This window comes from Lagenorhynchus albirostris, chromosome 21 (assembly GCF_949774975.1).
Source record: "Lagenorhynchus albirostris chromosome 21, mLagAlb1.1, whole genome shotgun sequence".
Classification (NCBI taxonomy): Eukaryota; Metazoa; Chordata; class Mammalia; order Artiodactyla; family Delphinidae; genus Lagenorhynchus; species Lagenorhynchus albirostris.
In genome coordinates, this window is record NC_083115.1 from 28956025 (window position 1) to 28979268 (window position 23244).

The following is a 23244-nucleotide window of genomic DNA, read 5'->3' on the forward strand; positions in this document are numbered from 1 at the left end:
AGGACCTGCTTTCTTATCTGGGAGGTATTGTCCGTGTATAACTGTAGTGTGAGGTGATGGGGTAGAAAAACCTGGTTCCCATGCACCATCTGAGGACACAGAGGTAGGTGACAGAGAGAGTGGTTTTCATGTCCTGTATGGAAAACAGCAGTGAGAGCCCTCCCCAATAACATGAACCGAAACCTAGAAATAAGATGCATACAAGTTCATCGTGATAGACATTTGTTTTACTGCTGTTACATGAACTACTGCCTCTCAAAAATGTTTTAAGACGATGATACAGGCTTGCCTTGGAGACACTGTGCGATCAGCTCCAGACAAGAGCAAAAAGTGAACATTGCAATAAAGCAAGTCACATGAAAGTTTTGGTTTCCCAGTGCATACAAAAGTGACGTTTACACTATGCTGCAGCCTCTTAAGTGTGCAATAGCATTATGTCCGTCTAAAAAGTGTACAGACCTTAGTTAAAAATGCTTTACTGCTAAAGAATGCCAAACATCATCTGAGACTTCAGTGAGTCCTGCAGTAACATCAAGGTCACTGATCACAGAGCACCACACCAATATAATAATAATGAAAAAGTTTGAAACATTGCAAGAATTGCCAAAATGTGACCCAGAGACATTAAGTGAGAAGACGCTTGAAAAAATGGCGCCAATAGACTTGATCAATGCACAGCGTTGCCACAAACCTTCAATTTGTGACAAACTCAGCATCTGTGAAGCGCATAAAGTGCAGTCCAGTAAATCGAGCAGGCCTGTGTTTCAAACATTTTCATGTCAGATCAGCCTGGCTGGTTCTTCTGAAGACTGTCAAAAGTCATCACAAATAAAAAAGTCTGAGCAAACGTCACAGCCGAGAGAAGCTTAAGGAACCATTCTGAATAAACGTGATGTGGTGTGTGTACTGGATGGGGTTCTGAAACAGTAAGGGTGAACCTAGGGGAATCTGAATAACGTGGGCGTTAGTTAATAACGTATCAGTGCTCACAAGTCGCGTCAAATATGGCAGTGGTGCACGATGGTAAGAGAGTAAGTGGCGCAAGCAGCTTACTGAAGGGTGAGACAGCTGTAAAGTGCCTTGCGAAGCTTTCAGAAAAGCACCAACACAGAGAAGGTTTGCTAAGACTGGCAGAGTATTCCGTGTGTGTGGGTTTTTTATGTTTCGTTTTGGTTTTGGTTTTTCTGGCTCCAGTGTTTAAGGAGATACCTCTCAAATCACAAGGTGACCATTAAGCTAATAGAACAGAGACCTCAGTGGCATTCATGACAAAACCTTTTACAGGAAGAGTTCAGAAAATCAGTAAATAAACAACTAAGCCCAGACCACATAAAGTGTCAACAAATCCCAGGAAGGCAGGAGAATCTGATTTCTAGGTACATTATAATGTTCAAAATATCTAGTATTCGACAAAAATTGTCATGCAAAGAAACAAGAAAGTACAACCCATCCTCAGGGAGAAGAAAAATTAACAGATACTGTACCTGAGGGAGTACAGACATTGGACTTGACGAGAGACGAGACAAAGGCTTTACACAACTGTCTCAATGATGCTCAAAGAACGAAAGGAAAGCAGGCAAATGACGCTTCACCGAATCAAGAGTTTCGGTAAAGAGACAGAAATTATAAAATGGAGTCAACTAGGAATTCTGGAGTGGAGAATTGCTATGGGTTTTTACCTCTATGTTTTATATTATATAAAATACTAATAGAGGGCTGCAACATCAGACTTGAGCAGGCAGAATAAATAACCAGTGAATATGAAGAAAAAAATATGCTGAGATTATCAAGTAGTGTTTTATAAATGAGTCAAAGGTGGTCCTTGTATATTGGGCCTCTTGTTTACGTCTTCACAAGAGACTAGGCCCATTAGCTCAAAAGCCCATCAGTGCCAAATTTAAATTTTTATATACTGAATTGTCTTAAACATAACATAGCTCAAATGAGATTTTTAACCATTTAGAGCCTGCCTGCTGTGCATACCCTGTGAAAATGCACCCAACATTTGACCAGCTGACCATAGATAAGCTAAACTATGGGTATACAAGCCTCTAAGCTGCTGCTGGCCTTTTATAGTCCTCTGACCAAGAGACTCCCCATCTTTGGGCTGAGAGACTTCAACTGGACAATGAAACCACCACCCCTTTCCAAACACCTTCTCCCCCAGGTGTTCCCTTGTTATCTTCCTCTTCCTGGTGGTGGTCCCGCACTCTATCCGCTGGAAGGAGTTATCCTTGATAGGGAAGGTGCACTTTTGTGCCACCCAATACATCTCATTCTGTGATGCCACCCCTCTGTGGTCATGACTTTATGTGATCAGTCCTGAAATCCCTTGATCTCACTGAAAATGCCCAGCACACTCACATGCATAGGTCAGTGTAGACTCCAGTGTGACATGAGCTCCTCTGAGAAGGGAGTGTGCACATCATTCCTGGGGGTCCCAGCACCTACACAGGCCCTGCCCCAGCAGCACCAGGCCCTTCCCTCCTGGAGACACAGGCAGAGGAGGTGATTTCTGACTAAGCCACCAGATAAGTCTCAAATTCAGCTGTGGCCCAGGATCACAGCTGAAGTCAACTATAGCTTTAGGGTAAATTATGTGTGTCCTAAGCAGATTAAATGTAATAGTAATACAAATCTATTATATTTTTAAGTGATGTGAAATATTTCAATATAAAAATGAGGTAAGGAAGAGTGGTGTTTCCAGATCTCAATTTATAAAAAATATTCTCTATTTGCAAACACAAAGTGCCTACTACCTGCAGTAACAACTTGGTGTATACAGTATCAACTCAGCAGTACTCACTACAACTCTAAGAGAGAGGCACGAAGCTTACTTCTACCTTAGAATGGAGGAAACGGAACCACAGAAAGGTTCAGTAACAAGGTCTCATGGGCTGTGACAGTGGAAATAATCCATGGGGGGGGGGGTCCTGTCTTCCAGATCTGAACTTCTGACTAGTTTGTTCCACTTGACCCTTGTTCACACTTCCATGTGTCCCTGCCTGCTCACAGCCAATACCCCTCCAGCCACAGCACCAAGATGTTCAATTTTGGTTGGTCATCATCCTCGCACACGACTGTTTCCACCCTAGCTGAACAGTAGAATCACTTTTTTTTTTTTTTAATGATGATGTATTGGTTTCACCCTGAGATGTGCTTATTTAATCAGCCTGTCAAGCTATGATTTGGGGATTGTGCTAGTTTGGAAAGAGCACAAATCAGCTGAGTTATCTCTTGAGAACACTTCCCTTGAGGTTTAGGTTCAGTATGGAAGTCTGTTGAAGGGCAACACATTTCCAAGCCCTAGGCGCAAAGCAGGAGAGACCTGCTTTGAGAGAACTTTCATTTTGCTTGGGGAAAAGAGCATTAATAAGACAGGCTTGTGTGGTGTCTGATAGGTTAGGGAATATTATATTGCTGGGGTCTTCTTTTCAGGGCTGCTGTGTGTGTGTGTGTTGGTGGGGAGGGCACAATAATGGCTCCGTTTGGGAAGCAGGTAGGTGCGTAACTCAGGACTCACCTCAATAAGATGTGGGATGGCGTCATACGATGAGCTCCTGCCCCCAGCTAGCTCAACTCAGGGGCTTCACGGAAAAATCCAAGGAGTGTTCTTGGCCTGGAACAGCAGAGCTGCCCGTCTCTCTGGCCCCGCGGAGCTGCCCAGGGGCAGAGACAGGCTGGGGACTACCCCGTGGTTTACACTAGACGTCCATGATACTGTCCACCTGGTAGGCCAGGGTCATGGCACATTGAGAAACCAGCCAGTGGGGTGAAGGCCTCTGTTGTGTCACCATCAGTGCATAGATGAGACAGCTGATGTTGGTGGGAAGCTGGAATGAGTGGAGGTGAGCTGTGTGGAAGGGGCTGTGGAGAAAGGGAAGACAGAGAATCGGGCCGAGTCTCCCCGACACGCCATGGAGTGCAGACCCAGATCTGTGTGCTGCATGGAGAAAACTACAACTTCACCAACAGACTAGACTTTTCAGCAACCAACTTTATTGTTTAAATATTTACAAATAATCTGTTGGAAAAATTTGAATTTCTTACAAAATTCTGCATTCAGTATTCCCAGATCACCTGTTTGCATTTATATGTCAGGTTTTTCCCCATAAATAGTTCTCTCAAAGTTCTGAATTATTTGCTGAATTGTATGTTAAAGGCTCTTTTAAAGGGTTTTTCACCCGCTCAACTTAGCTTTTCTGAATGTGAAGTCTAGATGAAGTTTTCGCCACACTGATTTTAGGACTGCTGTCTCCTCAGTGTGAGAACCTTAACGTTGATTATGAAATGAGAGATCACTGAAGTGTCATCCTTATTTCATGACACTGAGCGTGTTTTGTACAGTCTGAATCCGCACAGGTACCACAAGTGTGGCTCTATGAATAAAGGATTTCTCATGATTTTACACTGAATCACTTCTCCTGGATGAATGCCTTGGTATTCCTTAAGAGCCTTCATCCTCTTACTTCCTGTTGTAGTGGTTATTCATTCCTTCACTGAGTTTTCTCGTGCACATCAAGACTGTGCTTGGCTGAATGTTTGTTCACAGTGATTAGACCTAGGGGCTCTCCCAAATGGAGTTTTCCCATGTTGTTTAACCATGAACTATAAATGAAAGCATTTGCACATTGATGGCAGACCTGGATCCTCCCTGATGCAAGTCCCCTAGTGTGTTTAAAGTTTAGAGCTGTTGTTATTATTGACAGTATGAGTTCTCTCATGTCATCTATGGTCAGACCACTGACTGAAGGTTTTGCCACATAAATATCACACATATGGACTCTCTTCCATATAAATTTGCATATGTCAAGTTGAATAAGGATAACCGAAGGATCTTCCCCATTGATTACAGCGTTTTCTTCGATGTGAGTCCTCTGGTGTGTTTAAATGTTAAAGCTACAGTTGAAGTCTTGTCCACGTTTGTTACATTTATAATACCATGTCATCTGAGGTCAGAATACTTACTGAAGGCATTCATAATTTTCTCTCCATTGTGGGTTCCCTCATGTCGTCTAAGGGCAGAACACTGGCTGAAGGATTTGCCACAAAGATGACACTCATACGGTTTCTCTCCAGTGTGAGTTCTCTCGTGTCGTCTAAGAGCAGAACATTTACTGAACGCTTTCCCACAGAGTTGACATTCATACGGCTGCTCTCCAGTGTGTGTTCTCTCATGCTGTCTGAGGTTAGAGGACTGACTAAAGGCTTTCCCACAGAGATGACATTCATATGGTTTCTCTCCGGTGTGAGTTAGATTGTGTTTTCTAAGGTCAGAGCTTTGAATAAAGGCATTCCCACAGATATGGCATTCATACGGTTTCTCTCCAGTGTGAGTCATCTCGTGTCTTCTAAGGCTAGAGCAATTACTGAAGGCTTTCCCGCACAGATGGCACTCACACGATTTACCTCTAGTGTGGATCTGCTTATGTTGATTAAGGTATGATTGGTCACTAAGGGATTTTTTACACTGTTTGTTGATACAGGGTGTCTTTTCCGTGTGAGTTAACAAATGTTGACTCAGTGTGGAGCTATGAGTGAAATCTTCTCCCAAATCATTACATTCGAAGGGATCCTCTGGAGTGTGAGATACTTGCTTTTGGGAAGGAGATAAAAGGCTATTAACGGTTTGTCCACATACATACAGTCTTTTCTCTACACGTGAATCTAAAACAAAGCATTCAGTGAGAGTCTCCATTTAAAATCCTTCTGATATGACCTGCATACGCCTGATGTGTTACTCCCTGCAGACACAAAGGCTTTCTCTTTATAGCCTCCCAGCTGCAGAGGTTATAGGCTAATTTTGAAGACTGCAATATGTTTCAAAGACTAGGCATATGAGCAATGTTTATACAGTTGCCCCTTTTTTTTAAGATCTGAGGTTATGGTTTTGAGCTCAGGTTAATCTCTGCACTAAATTCAAACCACCCATAACTTTTTGCTCAGAAATAGCTTAATCCCAACTTAATGTAAATCAGGCTATTGTGCTCAATTACTAACATTCCATTGCCAGGTCTTTAATTTGGATGACCAGGGTTAACACTCAGGAAACTTACCAGTGGGATGATTGTAGATGTGTCTTTCCTGCTGATATGCTGTGTGGCTAACATTTCTTTAAGGGCACTTTCCCTGCCTAAAATAATTGAAAAAAAAAAAATTAGAATGCCATTAGGGGAATGAAAATGTTGAAAAGCTCCAAGACCTTTATGAGTATGTTTCAAAAATTGGTACTTCAATAGGGAATACTCTAGGAAACAGATACACATTATAGGGCATTGACAATTAGTAAAGATTTTCAGGACTGAAATATGAAAATATTAAAATGGAGATGAGATGTTGGGTAGAGAGAGGGAAAACCTTCAAAGGGGAGGATGAGAACAAGAGTTATTATGTGAAAGTTTAACTTTCCCTAAAGCCCAAAAAAGATAATGGCAGGAGTACACATGAATGTGACTGAAATACGTAAGGAATAATAACATCTAAAGAATTTTGCCCCAATGTCGTTCACCTACGTTTTAGAAAACCTCACTCACTTAACAAAATCTTCAGTTGATGTTTCTAAGTACATACTCACTCACTGACTAGGCACCTCCTCATACTGAAGCACAGGCTGCTGCTGTATACCTGGACTGTGGCTTTGGAAAAATCCTCTTCCTTCAATCCACAGCTCTTCACCTTGGTCCAGCTGGAAAATCACATCTGATTTGCAATGCTGATACCCTGTTCATGGAAAAAAGATGGATTTTGAGTTCTGTGCTAATAAAAGGGCATTATCATCAAGTTCAGGACACACTACTGAGGAAGAACAAGGAGACCACTGAAGTTCAGCCCAGGCAACAACACCATGAGCAGAGGAAACACTAAAGTACAGATCATGTGACCAAAATAGTGAAGACCTCTGGATGCTGATGTCCATGGCCAAGTTCGAAGACAGAACACAGAATCCTCAGTCTTTTAAAAAATGGAGAAATTAAATGTCTCCACAGTCGGTTGAATATTATCTTCAAACAGACGCCAGTAAACATAAGTCCCACAAGAATAATCAAGGTTTTGCTATTTTCTCTAGTCTGCTGTCAAGCCTCAGCATAGTGACTAGAGCAGAATATTTAGAAAATATTTACTCAATTTATTTATGCATTCAAAAACATTCATTGAGTTCCTGGGTCTGTTCTGAGCGTTAGAGATTGAGTAGCAAGAAAGACATTAAATTGTGGTCAAGACTACATTTTAGTGGGGTGACAAACTAGATGTAAGTAATATATTAAACAACTTTCTCTCATGTAGTTATAAGGTCTATGAAAGAATCAGGACAGGGAGTGGAGTGAGTATGCAGAAGCTGTTCTAGATACTTATCGACTGAATCAATGAATACCTACCTACCTACCTACCAACCTATTTACCTACCTACCTGCATACATACATAAATGTTGACAGACTCACCCACGGAGACCAGATGACTGATGTTCTCCAGCATCACATCTCTGAACAGCTTTCTCTGGGATGTGTCCAGCAGGGCCCACTCTTCCTGGGTGAAGCTGATTGCTACATCTTCAAATGTCACTGATTCCTAAACATGGATATTGTGGTTCAGACAGAGCAGCCCCTACTAATGTCCAGAGCAGGAGGGTTGATGTGGCAGCACTGAGGAAAGGGGCGGAGAAGCTGGGTGTACAGAAAGATCAAACGGAGTTTGGGGTTCCCATCAGTTCCTTCTCAGTGCTGAGCTGGCAACTGCTTTTCAATATATCACACAGATATGCACAGTCTGAATTAATAAAACTTTATTATAAAGGAATATCACATGAAGTGTGGTGTAATTAAAAAAAACCCTGGAAATCTGCCCAAAAAACTGGTAATTGTGAGTTCAGACATGTGATTAAAAGCTGCATTTGAAAATTCATAAAACTCTTCCTGATTAATTTCCAATAACTTATTGACACATCCAAGGCAAACGATAACTATGATTTGCCACCTTTTTTTTTTTTTTTTTTTTTTGCGGTACGCGGGCCTCTCACTGCTGTGGCACAGGCTCTGTATGCGCAGGCCCAGCGGCCATGGCCCGTGGCACGTACCCTCCCGGACCGGGGCACGAACCCGCGTCCCCCGCATTGGCAGGCGGACTCTCAACAACTGCGCCACCAGGGAAGCCCTGATTTGCCACTTTTAAACCATAACTGTAGTTGTATCATTCCCCTAAATGAACTTCAGACTCATCTATTAAATGGTTTAATAACCTGTTATGAGTATTGAAAGATCCAATGAAGTAATGAAGTTCTCCCTACCTAAGTAAACATGTATTAAATACAAGCCTTAGTCTATTACTTATTAAAATGTCCGAGAACCTTGAAACCGTCTCCAGCATTATTCAGAAATGAACAAGTTTCATACAGGACTTGGTATCAACAGGCGTGGTCTCACTGAACTCTACAGAACTTGGGCGTTCATAAGAAGGTATGAGGTCAGATGGTCCAGCAGCACAAGCCGGGGGGGCTCTGGGGTGGCTGTGCTGAAGGACAGACCCAGCCTGACCCGTCCCTCTGGTGGGAGGACCCCCACTCTCAATGTTTTCTGGGACCTCAAACACCAGTCCTTACTGTCACCTTTCTTTAGCTTGTCTCTCTGCGGAAGGATAACAGAAGTCTCTTGACTGGTTTTGATCTATCTAGTTCTTTAAAACTTTCCACAGGGTCTTAAATTTTACTCTATTCCTCCTCAATATGGAGCCACAATTAAGGAAATAATACTCCCTATACATTAATTCCAGTTACCAAAAATGAAAAAAAGCGTTAATTTTCTTTTTAAGAAGTTCGTAAAAGAGCATATATATTCTATCAAAACTTTAAAATTAGAAAAAAATAAATGAATGATCCCTCATGCCTCCTTTGGCCTCAGCTTCTCTCGTGCTCCCTTCACAGCTCACAGCCCGCACCCAGGACCTGTGAAGACAGGACTGACTGAACCCACCTGATGAGACCTTGGCCTGCCCATTGGACTGTAATGTTCTCCTCCTCCCTCCTCTCTATTCACCACAACCTTAGACCACGATAGCCACTAATGTGATTAACGACTGAATTATTCCCCAATGAGACCATGGACAGATGAGAGAAAGAAAACTTCTCTCACCTCTTCTGTAAATACACAAGCTTAGCAGAGGCTGGAATAAAAGAGTGTGATGTTAGGAAGGATACTAGTTATTAAGGAGTTCTTGACCCATGACAACCATCCCAGAGTCCTGGGGAAATTTCACTGGAGCTCAGATCCCTGAATGTTTCTTGACTGCACTTAGAACATCCATGCAAGTAAGAGAAACCTGCCCATCTGCTGTCAGCAGCAGTGTGTGCAATTCCAGCAGAAAGAGTCACGGCTTACTCACCAATGGCTGCATTGTCAGTAACTCAGCTGCGAGCAGTCTTTCTCTGGGTTTTCACTCACAGACAGTCCAAGCACTAAGCCGGCAGAGCTGCGGATGGAGAAGAAGCCGTGAGACTCCAGTCCTGTGCACACCTTCATGAAGCCCCAAACCTTCACCTGGATGTGACGCCCAGTCTAACCGACAAACATGCAGTGCACACCCTACTGGAAACACACAGAGGCCTCTACTCCTCTCCCAGGGTCAAAAGTAAGAAGACTTTAACTGTGGTTGTTGATTTAAAAAGTAGAAATACAAATAACTTACAGACAAGAACATGGAAAGTATTGAGCTTCATATGTTAATTAGCCTGTGGTACCCAGAGTTATTCAGTTCTCTCCCTGACTCCAAACCAGTGACCCCTGACCCACGCTGCACATAGATTTTGGTTCCCACCAGCAGGTAAACACTGGGAATTCTCAGATTTCATTATTCTGACTTACACACTGGCAGGGGTTCCCCAGCATTCATGGCAGTGCTCCCTTAACTCTGCTGGATCTGACCCCCACGGACGTGGAAGTCAATCAACTAAAAGTCTGTTTTATGAGGGAGTTAACTTAAGGACTTATTCCACTTGGAGGAACCATGGCACCCACCCTTCCGGTCTCGTCCTTAGCATCCGCTGCTCCAGAAAGAAGCAGGGGTACACGAGCCACAGTGTTCCGCTCGTGGACTGTCTCGAGCCCTCTGTGTCAAGGATGGCTGGGCTAACTCCAGCTGATCATCTTAGTAAAGGGGTAGCTGAAATCCTTGAGGTCATGTTCTGCATTAATCTTCATTAGCTGCAATATCCCTGCATTTCATTGTACACAAACACACGTATGTGTACATGCATATATATATATATGTGCACACAAATGTGTGCAAGAGACACACAGAGAAAGCATTTATAAAGTGTAAATTCTCCCCTGAAATAGCAATAACTAAATATACTTCATGGGAAAATGATGATAATGCATCATAAACAAAAGCAGGATTAACTCACCCATTTGTACCTGAGGTCCAGAAAAAGAAAAAAAAAAGTTTGTATCAAACATGACTTAGTGCTTGGATATTTACGTATATTCACTCATTTAGGCCTTAAAATAAACCTGGCGATTTTAGTTTGTTTACCAATATAACAAATGACATACACAGAAGAGGTCCAAAAAATTAATCGTATAACAAAGTCACAGCTAGAAATGACGCGTCTATAATTTAAATTTTGTTCTGCCTGTCTCCCATGCTCATATTCCTTATGCAGTACACATCATATCCAGGTTTTACCTGGAATACTTCCTCTAACATTAATCAGGAGCCCCAACCTGTAACTACAACCCCTCTGCCTTCTGATACCCCAAACTCAGGTCCTCTGCCTCACGGGGACCCCCAATGTACTTGTTTCACTTCTCAAACATCAAGCTACATCTCTCTACATTTTTCCTGCTCAGTTTAATCCACACTTACTCATTTCAACAGGCACTTACCAAGACCAGAACATTTTCTATGTCCCTTGGACTATTAACTCGATTTCCCCATCAAAATCCCAATAGCAGGTGACTCCTCGTACCTGCCTTTTCCATGACTGCATCCGACACACACTACTACTAAGTGGACCCCTGTCTAAACACAGAATCACCTACTCCTAGTTGTTTTCAAGTATATCTGGCAACTCTACTATGTCTGGCAAAGTAAAACAGAAATATTTCAAATATTTGCTCCATAAATATTTCAAATTGTCACCATGCCTTTTGAATCTGCACTCTTCACGTTTCAAAAGATGAGGTTATTTCCTACTACACATAGTGTATTAGTTTGCTAAGGCTGCTGGAACAAAGTATCACAGACTGGGTGGCTTAAGCAAATTTATTTTCTCACAATTCTGGAGGCTCTAAGTCCGAAATCAAAGTGAAGCCAGGGTTGGTCTCTTGCGAGGCCGCCCTTCGTAGCTTCCGGATGGCTGTCTTCTCCCTGTGTCTTCCCACTGGACATGTCTGTGCCATAGTCTCCTCTTCTTGCAAAGACACCAGCCGAATTGGATTAGGGCCCATCCTAAGAAGCTCATTTTAATTTAAGCACCGCTTTTAAGGCCTCATCTCCAAATACCAGCACACTCTGAGGTCGGAGGACGGCTTCAACATTTGACTTTTGGGGGCACACAATTCAGTTCCCAACACAGACGGATTACATGACGTGACAAAGTGACTCGGTTCACCATCATGATAGCTACAGATATTCCTACACTCCTAGCCCTGGGCCACTCCTTTTCTCCCTTCAAATTGACGGGTCATGCTGCCTCTAGTCTAGCGTCTCCAGCTGAACTCCTTTCTCTCCTGTTTTCTTGTTCTCCTTTACCGGACACCTGTCCATCAGTCCCCTCATCAGTTAAGCTCATTATGTCTCTTTTTACTTGAAGCAAAAATCTCCTCTGAACCTATTTTTTCTCAAGTCCCTGCCCATCTATCCTCCCTTCACCATCAAGCTGGAAGTACAGCCGTCAGCCCCTCATGTCCTCCTCTCCCTTGACTTGCAAAGACCCTCAATGTTTATCTCACGCATACATATTGTTAATATCACCAAGTATCTCCCCACAGATAGAGTCTTCCTTGAAAACAAAAGTTGAAACTTGACCTCCTTTCCGGAACATTTTCCTAGCCTAAACTGAAACCTCATTCTCCTGTCTTCGATCTACTCTGTCATCAGTCCTCTGCAAAGAATTCCTCGGTCCTACTGGAGTGTCTCAAGACTTAATGGGAGCTCCTGTTCTCCTCTCACACATTTATTCAATTGCTCTCATTTCTTCTACTGCTATCTCTGTTGAAAATGACCAGCTTCTTGTCTGGATTCCATTTCTGTGCTATCATCTCTCCTTGCAAACTTACATACACCTAAAACGAAATATTTCTCAGGACAACACCTCTGCCCCTCCAAATACAAAAATCACTCCTCCTCTAGTCTTCAGTCTTAGTTAACGGCTCCACCAGACATCCTGGCATTGATGTGTGCATGACCTGGCTGAGCCCACACACATACTGCTGTTATCTCTACACTGGGGGACTGGTATCAACCTTCATTTCCACCCAATCCACACACACAACCTTCCCACCCATACACAATTTATGTCAGCATCAGTTTAAATCTCAACTAGCAGGAGACTTTCACTAAACTCCAACCAAGTTAAACCTTTCCCTTCCCCTCTGCCCTAACTTACACAGAACTCTACCACTCCTTGAGGCCATTCACCTAATTAGTCATTAGATATTTATATATGCTCTGCCCTCCCAGTGGTCTAAATCTACCTATACATGGTAAGATTAGGCAAGTTCACCTCTGACCATTACATATGAATTATAAATACAGAGAAACTCTATGTCCACAGTAAGGAAACTTGCCCCAAGTGGCTGCACTCATGTGATCCATCATTTCCTGATTATAAACTCTTCTGAAATAACGGAGTCTGTCTGTCCTGACAAAAATTCTACTACTTACCCAAACCCATGGAAAAGCCAAAGAAGCCAACTCTTTATTGAGGATGCAGTCACCACCCAAACGAACTCAGAGTTTCTTTCTCTCTCTAGATAAACCAGCTTTTCATGGCAAGCCCTCTTTGTAAGCAGCTGATAATCTCATCAATCATGTAAATCGAAAGACACACCCTGATTAATTTGCATGCCAAGTCAATGTAGATCTAATCAAGGCATGCCTTTTTTTTTTTTTTTTTTTGCCAGCGGGCCCCTCACCGCTGTGGCCTCTCCCGTTGCGGAACACAGGCTCCGGACACGCAGGCTCAGCGGCCACGGCTCACGGGCCCAGCCGCTCCGTGGCATGTGGGATCTTCCCGGACCGGGGCACGAACCAGTGTCCCCTGCATCGGCAGGCGGACTCTCAACCACTGCGTCACCAGGGAAGCCCAAGGCATGCCTTTTTTAATCAAATATTTTCTCACTAATTAGGTAAATCACATAAATGGAATTAAGGAAAACAGATGATATCCTTTCATTCTTTTTCTAAAAATGCTTTATTTTTTTAGAGTTGTTTTAGGTTCCAAGCAAACTGAGCAGAAAGTACAGACAACAAAGTCTATGGATAACTCTTATGGAAGATCTAAGAAGCCCTTTACCCAAACATGTCATCAATATTGATCACATATTAGGTAACAGGAGTATTCTTATAATCTTGCCATTTATTCATTTGCCATTATTATTATTATTTTTTCTTTTCTTCTGGCCATGGCACGTGCGGCTTGTGGGATCTCAGTTCCCCGACCAGGGACCGAACTTGGACCCTTGGCAGTGAGAGTGCAGAGTCCTAACCACTGGACCGCCAGGGAATTCCCTCATTTGCCATTATTATTGTCACTTTTCCTTTCATGAAACCGACCTGGAAAGGATTCATGTGACTTAACAAAAACTACACAGCATATAATTGGTTGAACTACGTTTCACGCTTACGTGTATCTGGCTCAAAAGTCTGTTCCCTGACCACAGTTTCATGTGAGTTATGTCCTCTCATGGTTCGGTGTGCAGGTGAGGGCGGTGAGGATAGGCCTGAGTTACACGGGGGCGTCGCTTCCACCACCTGGCAGGCGAGTGTGGCCTGGAATTGAAAGTGACCGCACAGCGTAGCAGCGCCTCCTGCAGAAGAGCCCCGGCATCCTCCCTCCCCTGGCCTGAGGTGTGGACTTCCAGGAGCTGCAGGACTTGGAATCTGGCATTCTGAGGCCAACAGAGAGGATGTTAGAAGCAGAGAGGAAGTCTTCAGTGCTGGGAGGAATATTTTAGTTCCAGTTATAGCAGGGAATCCATCCTTTCTAGTTGAGACAATACTTTGGTGGTTGAGCCCACTCTCATACTGAGCTTCTGAAGATGCTGGGCTACTGCCTGCAGGAATCCACCTGACGAGAAGGAGTTCACCAGTTTTAGGCTGTGGAGTCAATCAACTTCAGAGAGAGCCATCATGAGCCCCTAGTCAGGCACGAGGGGAATGTCCACCAACTCCAGGAAACACAGAGCCTGCAGCCTGGGCAAGTTCATCATCTGCCTGCCTTGGAAGGTAAGAAGAGGGTCCAGGACAAGGTTGTGTTAGAAAAGCAGTGGAGAGAAGTCACTTTCCTTGAAGATCCGTGACTCTGAAATTTCACAGTTGTACAGTTCCACACTTGTGAGGACTGGGCAAGTTTGGTGATCGGGAATTTCCTCAAGTATAGAACATGCGACTAGAGTTCAGTTTGGTGAGGGTACCTCTTCCCAGCTTCCTTAATTAAAGCTGGAATGATTTCAGAAGGCTTTATGCTTCAGATCATGTAGAGCCCCACACTCAGTGACTGGAACCCTGCTCTCACGTGTCTCTGGAAGAGATGCCTGACAACTGGGGCCTCTCCCTGCAACACCCAAGCATTCCAATGATCAAAGGACAAAAATCAACTGCGTTCAACCTGAATCAGGGAGTGGAATGACAGATATTCAGGGCCCCTGGACAATATCAAAGCTCACTGAGCCGTCATATATACCTGCTCCAAGGAGCCCAGCATGGGTTTTGTGTAAGAACTGCCATGCCCGGTTTACAGCAGAGACCCTCAAGCATTTTTCCAAATAGAGGCCATACGTACCTTGTAAGGTGTCAGGTACACATCTCCATAGTGCAGAATGTTCAACTAGCATCTTCCAAAGCTTACAAACTCTGCAGAGAGAGAAAACTGACATTGATCTCGGAAACTGACGCGAGCCCATGGTTTCCCCTCCGAGGCCCCTGCTGTCCTCCTCCGTGACCACAAGGCCAGAGTGGTTGGCAGCCCTGCTCCAGTTGTGCCCCAAGCTCTTATCCCAGTGTTTCCGTTTTAGTGCACTTGGACTGGGTCCTACGTTCCACACCCCTCAAACACCTGCCTCTACCCCAAGCTCTGAGGTACCTGATCTTCAGAATAGTGAGGACGCCCCTCCCCCAGACATGGGTCCATACCTGGAAATGTGAATCTTCTCTGTAACACACAGGAAGGAGAATGTCTTCAGCATCACAGAGGCAAGTAGTGCCAGGGTGGTTCTCGAGCTTTGCTCTCTGCCCGTTGTATGCATGCACTCTGATGAGGAACTGGAACCTTCTAGGGTGAGTTGAGGGGACTGAGGATCCAGAGGGTTATTTAAATGTCTGTGGGTGGGTGGGTGGCGTGATAGCTGGATTCTGGGCACTGTTTCTTCTTATTTTCCTCTGTGAGTCACCCAGCAGGGAGGAGAGTACTTTCAATCAGATCTGAAAGGAAAACCCCAGATTAATGCAAGGATCTGATAACTGGGGAAAGGTAGTCAATATCTAGGACAGTTCACAATCTCCAGAAGATACTCCATAAATACGGTTTACCTACTGAGTTATCGAGAGCATATGGGAGAATCCAAGGACAAGGAAGGAAAATCTAGGAAGACTAATAAGGCACTGTCCATGGGATTATGTTAGGTTTTGACTTCAGGGCAGATTTAAATTGAAACATAAAATATTTTTTTTTACCTTGAGGATTTTTCTTCTAAGGACATCCAGGGACATCCAGGGAACCATGATGCACATGAAACAGAACAGCCCTGTGAGTGGGAAGGAATGTACCTAGGTATCACTGTGCTTTGCCCACACTTCCAAATAGAAGGCATCAAAGAAGGTCATGAGTGGATGAGAACTGTAAATAAAAGCAGCCCCTCACTATAAAAAAATAAATACCAGGTCCCACAAACTTTCCAAATGTCCTGTGTTAAAGTCATTTCTTTGAGCCAGGAGGAGTTCCTGCTATTCTCTCCAAACTATTACCATGAACTGATGTGGCTTAAGGAGAACTCAACTCAATGAAAATAACTTGGAAAAAATAACCAAAGTAGTAACTATTAAAAGACTAAAGCATAAGAGAGGTTGGGGTAAAAAAAAATTGAATATTAATATTCAAGGAACCCTATGCGTTGGAGCAAAACATTATTTAAAAATTATCCAGGGGCTTCCCTGGTGGTGCAGTGGTTAAGAATCCACCTGCCAGGGCTTCCCTGGTGGCGCAGTGGTTGGGAGTCCACCTGCCGATGCAGGGGACATGGGTTCGTGCCCCGGTCCGGGAAGATCCCACATGCCGCGGAGCGGCTGGGCCCGTGAGCCATGGCTGCTGAGCCTGCACGTCTGGAGCCTGTGCTCCGTAACGGGAGAGGCCACAACAGTGAGAGGCCCACGTAATGCAAAAAAAAAAAAAGAGAGAGAGAAAGAATCCACCTGCCAATGCAGGGGACACGGGTTCGAGCCCTGGTCGGGGAAGATCCCACATGCCGCGGGGCAACTAAGCCCGTGCACCACAATTACTGAGCCTGTGCTCTAGAGCCCACAAACCACAACTACTGAGCCCACGAGCCACAAATGCTGAAGCCCACACGCCTAGAGCCCGTGTCTGCAACAAGAGAAGCCACTGCGATGAGAAGCCCGCGCACCACAACTACTGAGCCTGTGCTCTAGAGCCCACAAGCCACAACTACTGAGCCCACGAGCCACAACTACTGAAGCCTGCACGCCTAGAGCCCGTGCTCCACAACAAGAGAAGCCACTGCAATGAGAAGCCGGCGCACCGCATCCAAGAGCAGCCCCTGCTTGCCGCAACTAGAGAAAGCCTGCACACAGCAACGAAGGCCCAATGCAGCCAAAAATAAATAAATAAATAAATTTAAAAAAAACTATCTAATAAGTTTAGAAATGGACTACAAACTATTAAAAACCTTAACAGAACTTCAAAGCGTAATTACAAAAATGAAAGAGATTATAAGACAACAGAAGAAAGAAAAATGACTTGACAGAGCTCCAAAACTTCCAAAGTAAAATAAATTAAGATTTATTAATAATTTAAGAGAAAAGACCACAGTGGGAGATAAGAGAAAGGAAAATGACAATGCTAAAAAGTCATTAATTTACATGGATGACAGGCTTTAAAATCAGCAAAAGAAAAAAGAATTAAGTAAGTAAGGATTAAGTAAAAACTACTGAAAGGCTTAGAGAGAAACTGAAAGATGTGAAAGACATGTCAACCTATAAAATCCATGTTAATGGTAAAGATAACGAAGGAAATGATATGACAAAATAATGTTATGATTTAATTCAATAAAGAAGTATTAAAACATAGAAAAAAGGAATACATAGAACAATACAGTATAACAGAGACAGAATGCAGAATGATGGTTCACAGGAGACGGGGAAGGAGGGAACAGGAAGCTATTTATTGTTTAATGGATTTAGTTTCAGTTTTGCAAAATGAAAAGAGTTCTAGATATGGATGGTGGTGATAGTTTGGACAACAGCATGAATAAACGTAATACCACCTAACACCACTGAACTGTACACGTAAAATGGTTAAGATGGTAAATGCTATGTGTATTTTATCATAATTAAAAAAAACTGAAAAAAAATTAGGCTGGAATGCTGAGTGTTCTGCCAGAGACAGAATTTATTCCTTAAATTTCTCTATTGTTCCAATACAGGAATGAACCTCAAATTAATCAACCATTTGCTCACTGCTTGATTTTAAGTTGGCTTCTCCTGCCTCTTAGTGATGTCAACATGAATGAATACTTGGCATTCTTAATTAATAATGAGTTTATTACTTTGAGGGAGACTGGCAGAAGATGCATTCTAGTTGTGGGCTCATGTGTATTTTAAAAGTGAACAGATATTGCCTGGTTGCTAACCCCCAAATGTAGCACACTTTTGTTCTATCTGCAACGTATGAGAATCCGGTTTTCTTTCATCATATGAAGTAGGATTTTTCACTTTGTTCATGTTACCAGTCAGAGAAGATTAAGCAAGGCATGTTTACATAATTGTATAATTGTTTCAATACTTTGCCCTCCCACTGTCAGATAGACAGCTATTCCCCTGTGTCCATATCTATATGTCTGTTCACCTTCGTATGTTTACAGAGGTACATCCATTTCTTTGAGCACTTCTGGGCAATGAGTGTTCATATGCTATGCCTGTTTTGGAGGAGTTTTTACAGCAAGTTAATATGAATTTCCTGCTTTCTGTAGTTACACCAAATTTCATGGCATTTTTAAGAAGAGTCTCTGGCTCAACTTTATCTTCTTGTCCACAGAGTGCCACATGTTACTGCATCTTCCCTTAAACCATCCTTCTACCATGGAGGATCTCACGGAGTTCTTCATAAAGTCTATTCCAGGTAGAACGGGATCTAGCTCTGGCTCTGAATGGATTTTTTTGAGTGTCTATAGTTTATAAGTACTCATATGATTAAAAATCTTTCCCATCCTCTGGTTTGTTCATAGTTATTGCCCCCTTTTTCATCTGGTGTTTTATTCCCATGCTTCCTGCCAGCCAGAGGAAGGGAGATGACACCTTCCAGCAGCCCCAGGCAGAGATACTGGAACAGAGGTGCACAGATACTGAAGGACCCAGGAAGAATAGATGGCAGACAGACAGCCAGAACTCAGGGCTGAGAGTGCTGCGGCTTAACATTCCTCGTAGGGGAGCAGGGATCCCTGCCTTCCAGGGAGACCCCCACTCCTGCCAGATGTCCAGGGGATGGGATGGGGCAGCAGGGAGGCCCTGGACCTGGGCTCCTCTCTTCCTGGAAAGTCTCACCTGCAGATGATCTCCTAGGAGCCCTTGCTTTCACCTATGCCCCACTTCCAGTGTTTCTTTTTCTCTTTTGCTGCTTGTCCTTCACCTTCAGAGAACACGTTTCAAGGAGCAGACCTAGGACTCTGATTCGAACCACCCCAAGTCCTACTGGGTATCTGATCACTCATTCACTGAGGTCTGTAGTCTATTCTCCCATCTCCTTCAGTTTCTTCTTATTATTGCTCTTGTCATAAGGACCATTTTCATTATTGATGTTAATCACCGTGATTGTACTTATTACAACAATTATGATTTATCACTCTTGTTAAAAAACACTGAATCAGCTTTCTCTATCCACGCAGGGTATCGAGTTTACTGAAGCGGACTACAGAAGGTTCCACAAAATACAAACACACAGATGCTTTCAAGTCATTCCCAGTGCCCTTTCCAGAAACGAGTGTCCACAAATTTCCCAAGTTTGTCTCAGGAGGCCTGGAGTGGCCATTTTGACAGGAGAGACTAGATGAGGACATTCTGGCCTGCCTGAGCCTCTAGAAAACATTCTAAGTCATCTTGGGGACCAGCAACCATTTGAGCCTGCCTGCAAGGCCTGGGGAGGGAGTCCATGGCTGGCCAGGCTCAATGAACAACTTCCTAAGACCCCTCGGAGGCCCTGGAACAGGTACAAGAGAACACGCGTGGAAAGCTAAAGAGGAGGTCCTTGCTGCCTGGAGGCTGTGCGGTATTTTCTGAGTGTGCCCAGAACCAGGCAACTGCTCACACCCCGCTACAGTCCTGCAAGCACAGGAGGGCAGGGAGGGACCATCCAGTTGCCCACCAACTGTCCCAGGCTCAGAGGCAAGATCCCAAAGTAATGATACATACCTCTAGGCTGTAGGGTGGGGCAGTGGCAGAAAGCGCAGCGCAGGGCTGAGAAAGTGCTCTAGTCTTACTGTTCAGAGCAGGTGGAGCTTTGCAGGGCTAGTGGGCAGGGCATGGTCCCTGAGTCTGGCCTTCTTCCCAGGAGGCCAGATTCCCTGGAAGACACATACACACATACTTTAATGAACGTGTGTGTATATGCGTGTACATCCAAAACGTAGAGACTTTTTATCCCCACTTATTCCAACGTAGAGACTTCAGTACATCCAGTGCACGCATCAAATTTGACTTTGTAATTAGCCACAGAGAAAATTTTAGCTAAATGCAAAAGAGAATATATCAAATAGGCCACATATGCTTACCACAGTAAAATGAAAATGAAAATAAATAATCAGGTGGTACAAACAAAACTAACAATCTGAAAGACAATGACAGTTTAAACAACAGGGTTACAATACAATCGAATGACCATTGCCAATTCGAGTCATCATCACCATGAAGAATGAACATATCAACTCCATAGAATAGGGCCACAGTTGTTACCTGGAAAAAGTGTTTAACTTTAAATACACTTAATAGACGCAGAGAGGGCTTGTTCAACTTTATAAACCAAGAGAAAGTAAAAGGAAACAAGAGTGAGTTGACATTTCAAATTGTTACAAATTAAGAAGATAAAGTTAAAAGAAACAAAAGCTTAAATAAAAGATTAAAGACGAAAACGGAGAAACAGATTATTTGACAGAAATCAATGAAAGTTTTGACAGTCAAATCAAGGAATTAATAAAGACACGTGGAAAGCTTCTTTCCCAGCCAAAATCAGCCTTGAGATCCGCCCTCGGTGTGGAGGGTGTGCCTCTCACACCAGCTCCCTACGCCTCAGCCACACACAGGAAGGGACTCACTAAGTGGCAAAGACCTTCCCCTGCGGCCAGTGAAACCACAGGGACTCAGAAGTGTTAAACAGGAGACGGGCAGATGGGTTTTTCCATTTCCTCAGAACGCCCTCCCATCCTACGGAAGCCCACATACTCCGTGGCAGCAGCGAGTGTGAGCGCCCCCACGGTCTCCTCCGTACCTGCTGAGCACAGGGTCACCTCGGGTGAGGACGGGAAGACGTTTCCCTTCCTCTTGTTCCCGAGCTTCTCAGTCTCCCTCCCATCCCCGGCTCCTTGGCCCTCGACAGCATTCTTGCTCTTTCTTCCGGCTCCCTTCAGAATCAAGTGCCCTCTTCTCCCGCCTCACTGAAGAGAGACTTTTGATCTTCGCTTAGTTTGTGAAGTCCAGGCCCTCCCTTGTCGAGTGGCCTCGTGACCCCCTGCTGGGTTGGAGCAGGCAAGGGGGTCAGCAGGAAAGGCCCGCGGAGAGGAACCAGGTCTGTCCTCACAGGAATGACATGGCCTGGATGAGACAGTGCAGGGTTTGCCCTTCTCACCCCTGCCTGCCCCTAAAAATCACATTTCCTATTCCTGAGCAAGAGCCACTTCCTTTCACGATTTTAATCACAATAATCTCAAGTATTTGACTCCTCTTTTCCAGAAGAACATCACATTAAAACCATCAAAAAATGACACGGGGCTTCCCTGGTGGCGCAGCGGTTGAGAATCTGCCTGCCAATGCAGGGGACACGGGTTCAAGCCCTGGTCCGGGAAGATCCCACATGCCACGGAGCAACTAAGCCCGTGAGCCACAGCTACTGAGCCTGCGCTCTAGAGCCCACGAGCCACAACTACTGAAGCCCGCACACTCTAGGGCCCATGTGCCACAACTACTGAGCCCGTGTGCCACAACTACTGAAGCCCGTGTGCCTAGAGCCCATGCTCTGCAACGAGAAACCACCGCGATGAGAAGCCTGCGCATGGCAATGAAGAGCAGCCCCCGCTCGCCGCAACTAGAGAAACCCCACGTGCAGCACTGAAGACCCAACGCAGCCAAAAATAAAATATAAAAAGAAATTTATGATCTTAAGAAGACCTAATTGGTAGCACTGGAAAACACGAAAGGAGGTCAGCAATGGAAACAGCTCAGCGATTATTCACCAGGAACAGAAGGGCTCTCTTCCAACTACTTCTGAGGACAATCCAGCTCACACTTGATCACTTTCAGAGACACGACAAAGGGAATATATACTTGGCTGGAAACTTCAGTTCACAGCCCACTACGTTAAAAGCTCATAAAAGGGGATAAAGATGTTGAATATCAGACTAAGTGGTTAATCTAGGTTTTGACTGTTGACATAGAAAATTACCGATATCCTTAGTAAGAACACACTGAAATAGTGTAAAATTACTTGCTAAGCACTGAAGAATATTTTCAACATGTGATGAAGACTGGAAAACCACTGAGACCTCATCATCGGAATCTGACACAATACCTGTAAACGGGACTGTAAGCTGGAAATTTAAAAACACAACTAATGAATCCGGGATCTACCTTTCTCTTGCCCCCGCCGCTACTGGTGCTCGTAACTCCCTCCCCGTCTCTGCCCTCTTCCATCTCTGCTGATCCTCTTTTGGTCTATTTTCATTTATCCCCCTGCTGCCCAGGTCATTCTCCTTCACTCTTAGCGGGTCTTTTCGAGCCCATGGGACCCACTCCCCCAACCTCAATTCACCCCTGCTTTTACTATCTCACTCTGTCTCCCTGGTTCTCCCTTGATCTCGCTCCTTTCTCGTCATCCCCCTGCCGCACCTCTGCAGTCGCAGGAATTGAATGCAGCAGCCGCTGCACAGCAAGAGCACGCTTTCCAGGGCGGCCCCGGGAATGTAAACACACCCTGCAGGCACGGCCGGGTGGGATGGGATTCGAGACCGCGGGGTGTCACGGGGCGGGACGGGTGAACGCCCCCAGCGCTGGGCTCAGGGGCCTCTCTGAAGAGGTGACTGTGACGGGAACGCCTGGAGAGCGGCAGGGCTGGGCCCCTGAATGGAGCCAGGATGGGGACGCAGATTCAGGAGAGGACAGGGGGCTGCAGGACGCAGGGTCGGGAGGAGGCGGGACGGCCCGACGCCGCCCTCCAAGGCCGGAGAATACACACCGAGAGGGACCTGACAAGGCGCGGGGTGGGGAGCGAAGACGGTGAGAACCGGGGCAGAAAGGTCGGGCGAGGACCAGCCGCGCAGCGATTTTACCGGAACAGATTCAGGTCCGGCCCCGGCAGCAGAGCTCCCCCCGACTAGGCGGGGCTCCCCGCGGGCGGGGACGGTAGCGGTCGAGGGGCCCGGGACTCCGGGTGTGGAGGACGCGGCGCTGAGGGCATCCACGAGAGAGTTTGAACGAGAAATACTGAAACACACGCCAGGTAACGGTCCTTCGAGCCTGAAGAGTTGCTTCCGGCTCGGCCGGAAATTGCGAGGTCGGGGGGCGGGGCCAGGGAGGAGGGGCTTGCGTGGGGCCGT

At 44.9% G+C, this 23244-nt stretch overlaps 1 protein-coding gene across 5 annotated transcripts; it reads right to left on the reverse strand.

Moving 5' to 3' along the window:
* Nucleotides 1-3688: 3688 nt before the first annotated feature.
* LOC132512754 (zinc finger protein 705A-like) lies at nt 3689-23166 on the reverse strand. Of its 5 annotated transcripts, XM_060136623.1 has the most exons (11): nt 22884-23166; nt 19853-20004; nt 15887-15957; nt 15347-15634; nt 14997-15067; nt 9374-9460; nt 7441-7567; nt 6625-6720; nt 6057-6133; nt 4969-5596; nt 3689-3867 (listed from the first exon to the last, which is right to left on the reverse strand). In XM_060136623.1, the coding sequence occupies exons 6-11, from the start codon at nt 9383-9385 to the stop codon at nt 3797-3799; spliced, it is 1011 nt and encodes a 336-aa protein (XP_059992606.1). In that variant the 5' UTR covers nt 9386-9460; nt 14997-15067; nt 15347-15634; nt 15887-15957; nt 19853-20004; nt 22884-23166; the 3' UTR covers nt 3689-3796. The 5 variants fall into 5 exon arrangements, 4 of the variants coding, with proteins under 4 accessions (XP_059992606.1, XP_059992607.1, XP_059992605.1 ...); XM_060136624.1 differs by lacking the exon at nt 15887-15957 and having other exon boundaries at nt 22978-23166; XM_060136622.1 differs by lacking the exon at nt 15887-15957.
* Nucleotides 23167-23244: the final 78 nt, after the last annotated feature.

Excerpts from the sequence above, each read along its gene's own strand:
- LOC132512754 (XM_060136625.1), bottom strand. Across the intron at positions 5,597-6,056 it reads CATCTACAATCATCCCACTG|CAAGTATCTCACACTCCAGA; the intron begins GTAAGTTTCCTG and ends CCTTCCCAAAAG. Across the intron at positions 3,868-4,968 it reads GAAAATTATGAATGCCTTCA|CCCCTTCCACACAGCTCACC; the intron begins GTAAGTATTCTG and ends CTTTCTCCACAG.